This window comes from Hyaena hyaena, unplaced genomic scaffold, assembly GCF_003009895.1.
Source record: "Hyaena hyaena isolate Hyena2069 unplaced genomic scaffold, ASM300989v1 scaffold_84, whole genome shotgun sequence".
Taxonomy (NCBI): domain Eukaryota; kingdom Metazoa; phylum Chordata; class Mammalia; order Carnivora; family Hyaenidae; genus Hyaena; species Hyaena hyaena.
Genome location: NW_024080716.1, coordinates 304718 through 312445, shown reverse-complemented (window position 1 = coordinate 312445; position 7728 = coordinate 304718). Strand labels below are relative to the sequence as shown.

The 7728-nt window shown below is 42.7% G+C and overlaps 1 protein-coding gene across 1 annotated transcript in view; it reads left to right on the top strand.

The window, feature by feature from the left end:
* The first annotated feature begins 6008 nt into the window (after window positions 1–6008).
* The window catches only part of MASP1 (mannan binding lectin serine peptidase 1), a 42607-nt gene continuing 40887 nt past the window's right edge, over window positions 6009–7728 (top strand). Inside the window, exon 1 of the mRNA XM_039234187.1 lies at window positions 6009–6251. Within this exon, the coding sequence (XP_039090118.1) occupies window positions 6009–6251 (243 nt within the window). The remainder of the gene's footprint in view (window positions 6252–7728) is intronic.

Below are 7728 nucleotides of genomic sequence, written 5' to 3'. Positions count from 1 at the left end.
CCCTCCGTCAGCCCAGGGTGCTGTGTGCTGGCAGATGTGACTTCCCTCCTGGTGCCCACAAGGCTGATCTTTTGTTTTCCTCCTCTGCAAAGAGCATTGATCTATCTCTTCCAACACTTTGTGAGTTAGGTATGTGTTTGTGTGTTTATTTGTTCTGACCGGAAAAGAAACTGGCTTCCCACAGCTCAGCTCTGAGGTTTCTTAAACCTTCAGAAGTTTGCCAGTTAAAACCTCAATTTAGAAAACTAAAAACCTGTCCCCATTTTACAGTTCCTTATAAATTTCTGCATTTCTCACTGAAATCAGAGGCAGCTGGTGGCATGAATCAGGCTATGAATTGCACTGAATGACTCTTAAAGAGATACCACAAATTAAAAAAAAAAATAAAGGAGTCTCTGGCGTTCCAAATCTAGGACTTTAAATTCCAATTGTTTTTAAACTTCAAGATTTACTATTCCTTAAGCCTATACTTAAGAGTTATTTGATCCTCCTTACCAGGCATTCTTCTTAGTTTTCCTCTGCAAGTCTCAAAACCCAACCACTGCAATTATTTTTACTGTGTATAAGTGTTAATGCTGTTAAAAATAAGGGGGGGAAAAAGAAGGAAAAAGAAAAACACCCCACAGATGTGTTAAGTCCCCAAACACCTCTTTCCCCATTGATTTTCTTCTCAATTGGAAAAGAGTTTCTATTTGTTTCTCTTCTGCAAAGTCACCTAGCAACTTTTCTGGGTCTGGGGCCAATGAGGGGCTTCCGATTGTGTTAACTCTTTGAGCTCAGATTACCTATGGCTCAGAGAAGTAACCAGGTATTTAAGAGGAGTTTGATCTTTCCTTTTAAAATCCGTTGTAACGTTAAGCCTGCCATCTAACTTCATTTTCCTTTTTCCTGCAAAAAGATAGGATTTATGTTCATCTACATGGAGTGACAATTTGACTGATGAGTCACTATTCAAATCCTATCGCACCAGCCGATGCCCCAGCATACCAACATACAGGCTGATTAACAGTCCCATATCAGTCCTCAGCGCAGAAGAGCTCTCCTCCCCATTTTCCACCTGAAGGACCCGATTGTTCAAGCCACAGCTCAAACATGATGTCCCTTGTCCCTGGCCAACATTCCCAGCACATGCATCCTCTCCTTTGCACGGTCTCTGTTTGTGGGAGCTACATCTCTTTTCGTCTTTGTAATATTTCACTGTTCAGACGTCTATCTCCTCCTCCAAGACTGAACGCTCCTTCACGTATAGGATCTAGGTCTTGTTTATCTTAGTGTGCCCAGCCCCTAGCATAACGTCTGCTTCCTATTAGGCATCCACTAAATAGTAGCTGAACAGAATTCAGTAGACTAGCAATCTGACCAGAGGAAACGTCCTCCCCTAGAAGTCTCCAAAGGGTCTTGCCTCACAGGGACACAACACTTCAGAGTTTTTGAAGCACTTTTATAGGCCTGTCTCATCTGGTCTTTAGATTGTAGGTAAGGCAAGGATTTACGGAGAAGCGAGGATAAAAAGCAATTAAGCAACTTGCCCAAAGCCACACTGAGGATCTTGAAATGGTCCTGACTCGAACTTGGGTCTTTGGACTAAAACTCTGAGTCCAGGGTTTTTTCTGCTATGTTCCACCAGACTTTCAAACAAGTGTATTATCCTATACCAAGAGCTCTCGATCCTAGCTGTACATTAGGCTCGTCTGTGATGCTTTCAAAAGTGCCGATGCCCAGACCACACTCCAGACCAATTAAACTAGAATTTGTTGGGGAGGGGCTTTGTTTTAGTATCTTTTTAAAAAAAATGTCTACGTAAAGCCATGAGTTTTTTAATTATTTTTCACAGGATTAATTGCTTTGGCCAACTGCCTAGGCGTGATATGGGCATGGACCCAGCAGCTTCCTCTGTTAGCTTTTGTTATTCCCTTCTTCTGTTGAAGCTACTTCACCACCTGTTGTTGGGTGTGACATGTCACTTCTTGGGATATCCTTTTCATCATCTGTCAAATCAGGGCATTGTCTAAGGGGTCTATCTATATAGTCGCCTTCAACTCTTCTACTCAGAAAGTTTTGGTGCAGCGTAGGTTGAAGTGAGGGGAGAGAATGAAGAAGATAGGAAGCGCTACTTCTTCCACAATTACTGACACATACAGACGTTTTGTGCTCTCCGAGAGCCTCCTCCTGCAATGGGGCCCAGCAAGCCCTGGCTTTCTATATTCTGTTTGACATCTCAAGCAAATGTAGCTAAACTTCCTGATTAGCTCAAGAATAGGTAGCAGGTGTCGGGAATTGTACAACCAGTGCCTGGTGTATAGGACAGAGTCTCTCTCCCCAGACAGTGTTTCAGGGAACAAAAGCAGCCACTTACGTTCTTCTTTGACTGAGCATATGCTCAAGCCCTTTATGTGCCAAGGAGGTATTTGTTTCATATGTTTGAAACTGTCTTGAGATGCAAACAAAATAGAACAGAGAGCTTTGCAGGCCTTCTTCCCACACTGGCTGGTTACCTACCACATGTGGGCCTTGGAGGCTGAATGGGGCTATCAGCCGTCAGCCCTTGACAGAACCGGCATGCAGGAAGCTGAGTCTCCTCCATATGGTCTGGAAAAAGCAGGCGTGGAGAAAGTTGACCTTTCAGCCTTACATAATCTGGGTGTCGCTATTTCAGGAAAGTCCAGCTTGGGAGCCAAAGCTCTTTCCTAACCGCTGCCTTTCGGGAAGCAGCACGATGGAGTAATTATAAGTAACGTTTGCTGAGGGCTGGACAGTTAACAAAGTACTTTCCAATCTGCCTTTACTCTGATAGCAGCCCTATGAGAAGTCATTATCACCACTTACCAGATGAGGAAACCAAGGCATTACCTGGCTTCCCCAAGAGAAATCAGATCAAAGGCTGGACTTGAATCTAGCTCTTCGGACTCAAGACCAGTGCCCCCTTCCCTCTCCAGGCAGATCTGAACCAGAACTCCCAACCCCGGTAACATTGGTACATTTCCTCACCTGATCGTGGGGCTGCCTGGGCCCTGAAAGATAGGGTTTCTGGACTGTGCGTTCCTTTGAGTTCACTGGAGAGCTTGGACTTACGCCTTCCCTTCTCTCTGCCTTGGAGGCTCTCCCTCCAAGATTGGTTTTTAAAAAATATTGACACTGGCAACTGGATTAAAACATTTTGTTTCCTTTGTTGAAATCTCACATGTTGCTATTGTAGGGACCTTGGAAAAAATTTAAAGAACTTTATTATTTACTTTTTCTTGAAAAAACAGTACAAGGTCCTTCCTGACAAACGGGAACATTTCACATATGCAAAGATTACATTTAAAGCATTCGTGTTCCCACCTCAGAGATAACCATTGTTAATATCCTGTTAATATCCTTCTAGGCCTTTTGCACTTACCTATTTACATTTTATATAAATACAATATGAGCTGGCTAGATAATCTATGTTTACAGTTATTTTGTGTTACATATTCAAAAATTCATGTATGTGTATCCATGCATCTGTGTGCTGTGGAGCTGAGAGTTGGGGGAAACAACTTTCTGATTAGAAAAGATGTAACCATTACAGTAGTCACTGTTCATCTTGGGAGGATAAGTTCCTAGACCCTCACTGGATACCTGAAACCACAGAGAGCAGGGGACCCTATAGATACAATGTATTATATATACATACACTTATGATGAAGTATATATATATATATATATATATATATATATATATACCTGTGATCAAGTATATATAGAATCTATATACCTATGATCAAATATATATACACATATATATATTTGTATCAAATATATATACACATATATATAAAAAATATATCAAATATACATATATATACATATATGTACATATACCTATGATCAAGTTTAATTTATAAATTAGGCACAGTAAGAGGGGCGCCTGGATGGTTCAGTTGGTTAAGTGACTGACTCTTGATTTCAGCTCAGGTCATGATCTCACAGTTTGTGAGTTCAATCATCTAGTTGGGCTCTGTGCTGACAGTGGAGAGCCTGCTTGTAATTCTCTCTCCCTGCCTCTCTCTCTCCCTCTCTCTCAAAACAACTAAATTAACTTTAAAAAAAAAATTAGGCACAAGAAGAGATTAACAATAGTAACTAATAATAAAACACAACAATTATAACAATATACTGTAATAAAATCATGTGCATGCTGTCTCTTTTTCTCAAAATAGCTTAACTGTGCTGCACTCACCCTTCTTATGATACTGAGATGATAAAATGCCTATGTGATGAGATGAAATGAGGTGAATGATGTAGGCACTGTGATGTAGCATTAGGTTATTACTGACCTTTGGACAATATGTCAGAAGGAGAATCATCTTGCTTCTGAACTGGGGCTGACCATGGGTAACTGAAACCATGGAAAATGAAGTTGTAGATAAGGCGAGACTACTGTGATCCAAAGATGCTGGTATAGTTTCCCAGTACTGACTCAGGCTATATAACACTCTGGCACCACTTCATTCATTCATTCATTCATTCATTCATTTTATTCATTCATCACCTATTATATACCAGGCTGTATACCAGGTCCTTTATATACATCATCTCTAATGCTCATGTGAGTCCTATAAGTAGAGATCATAATCCCCACCTAACATATGAGGAAACCAGGTTCAGATTGTTATCTGGTATTTCACAGCCAGTACGTAGAAGAATCAGGATTTGAACCCAAATACATCTAGCTCCAGGGATTGCGTCTAAAGCAGTACAGGATGATACATGCAGAAAGGATGCATGTACAGGGAGCTGTGGAGTCTGGAGGCATGAAGAGTACACCCCAGCCCGGGGAGCTGTGAGCTCAGTGGAGGAGGATAAATAAGACAAGCAAGTGAAGGATGGGTAGTGCATGTGCAAGGGGGCCAAGGCACAGACAAGCATGGCATGCTTTCCGAATGACATGCCAGGGCACAGCTGGCCTGAAATGAGGCTGGACAGGCAGATCAGCACTAGGTCAAAAAGGGCTCACCTGCCATCCCAGGAACAGATGCTCGATCCCACAGCCACAGTGAAGCAGCGTGGTCACGTGTGTTTTAGAAAATCAGCCTCAGCAGAAAAGCTCTGAGTGGTATAAGCTGGGGGCCAGGGAGATTACTTAGGATGCCACAGCAATAGGCCAGGTAAGAATGTTGAACTTAATTGACTGAAGGGAAGCAGGTGGATTTCCAAAACATATGAAGCAGAATAAATAGGATGTAGGGAAGACGTTGATGAGCCAGGTTTGGGGTGTTTGGGTTTAAGTCCCTTGGGTCTTGCAGAGGGACAATTTATTAGCTGCCTGATGTGGTGCATATTGACCATTAGGGTTCTGACCAGCCTTGGACATTCTGCCTCGCTATTGCCTCTGCTACTTTGGGTGTGTTCTACAAGTTTTACTGGGTTTACTGTAAGCAATTCTTTTAACAGTCCATTAGCTCTGATTCCTACAGCTGGAAATAAATTGTAGGGTTTTGATCCTTTTGTCAGAATACTCACCAAAGAGGGAAAAAAAACCCACGTTTTGCTTACTCTCTCTTAATTCAAAACTTTGTGTACCTTGACCGATTCTGTTAAATCTGTTGAAGGTCCTGCAAGATCGCAACGAGTCTAAGTCTCCTCCCAACATTACCATGTCACTATTACTTACTTTTGGCAAAACTGAACCCAGAGTCTATGATTCTTAAATGAGGCTGAGTTGAAGAAAGGACATCAACATTCACCTAATTCTGAAACTTACGTTTTCAACAGTAACATGATACGTGTCAGAGTCCTGACGAGGGGACTTTCTAGGAGAGTCGGATACTGTTAACAAATCTTCAGAAGAGCACAGCTAGAAGAAACCTTAGGAATCATGGGGTTACCATCTCCCTGTCGAATAGACTGGGTAAGCAAGCCCAGAGAGGGGAAGAGGAACCACAGCAGGTTGGCAGCCAGGATCTGCCAACAGCGTGGTCTCCTGTCTGCTGACTTAGTGCCGTGGTGAGGACCTGTGTCCACGAATGTAAGTGGATCCATTCATGTCTTTCAGGTGGCTCCTCCTCTGTCACGCTCTATGCCTCTCCTCATTGAAAGCTTCCACCCACACCGTGGAGCTTAACAATATGTTTGGCCAGATCCAGTCACCTGGCTATCCAGACTCCTATCCGAGTGATTCAGAGGTGACTTGGAATATCACTGTCCCAGAGGGATTTCGGATCAAGCTTTACTTCATGCACTTCAACTTGGAATCCTCCTACCTTTGTGAATATGACTATGTGAAGGTAAGACCCCTGATATTCCCTCACTGAGCCAGGCTCTACTGGGAGTTAGAGAAGAATTAGACACCGTGTTTACTCTCCCAGGGTAGCAGTCCAGTGAGGAAGAGACACAAAGTTACAACACGATGAATGAAGGTTGGGCGTGGTATCCTAGGTGCAGGCTGACTGGTTGATTTAGAGAGGACCACAAGGGAAACTGAGGCTGGCAAAGTGTATCTCAGCCAAATGTAACCTCCCCTTTTTTCTTTCTGTTCTCAAAATCCTTATTGTTTCCACTAACCTCTGCTCCAAGGTCCCCTTTATGAGCAATGAGCAAAGGGCAGAGACCCCAGAGTAAGCATAACCAGACTGACACAGAACCATAATCATGTCCCAAACTGAGGCATTTGAAAGCTTTGCCTACCTCCCTAAGTAACGATCAGGTATTTGCGAACTTTGGGTATGCAGTAGTAGACAGTGGGAGGTAAGGTCAGAAGGTTGGAGTGGGATGAGATTCTGAAGGGTCTTGAATGTGACGCTGAGGAGTTTGTATTTCCTCTGTGAAAGGTGTGGGCAAGGTTGTGGGGTCACCATCAGAAGCGCATGTAAAAATCAGGTAGAAGAGGAGCAGGAAATGATTACAGCATCAAAGCGATATTGCCTGAGATTTACAGAGAACCCACAAGCAATGTCATGGATGGGAAGCTGTTCCCTAATAATAGGACTGAGAAATCTAGAGTAGATTTTGTATATTGTTAGTATGATTGTAGTCATACTACAGCCAGGAATTCAACAAAAGTTAACCTTGTATTAGCCAGAATGTTTGACAACAGCAAAGTAGCGAGTTTACAATGTACGTTGTTACTTGTAATCTCAGTCAATCTTTAAAACAATCCTATAAGACAGGTACTTCACAGGCAAAGAAACAAACCCAAGAAGGTGAAGCTACAGCTAGTAAGTGGTGGGTCAATTTATAAACCCATGCCTTGTGACTTTCAATTCCATGGTGTTTTGGCTACACCAAATAAACAGCTCTCAAGTCACTCTCCACTGGGCCGCAGAAGTTTTTAAGACCCCTGTGGGGGTAGGGGAGGATGGTAAGTGGGACTATGACCCCCCCAACCCTGTTCAAATTTATTTTAAATGCTGTGCATTGCTTATTTTATATGTTGGGTCTCCATCAAATATCTCATTTATGGCAAGGTTTCTAAGACTAAAAACTTTCCCAAATTGGTGATCTATGACAGAATGTCTTTGCTTCAGCACTCTGGCTATTTTGAGCCAGATCATTCTTTGCTGAGGAAAGCTGTTTTGTGAATTATAGGATGTTTTAAGCAGCATTCCTGGTTTCTACTTACTAGATGCCAATAGCACTTCCCCTCCAGCTGTGACAACCCAAAACATCTCTAGAAGTTGCCTATATCCCCGGCGGGGTGGAATCTCCTAGTTGAGAACCACCACTCATTGCAATGCTGCCCCTCTGTGAATGTCTTATGCTAGG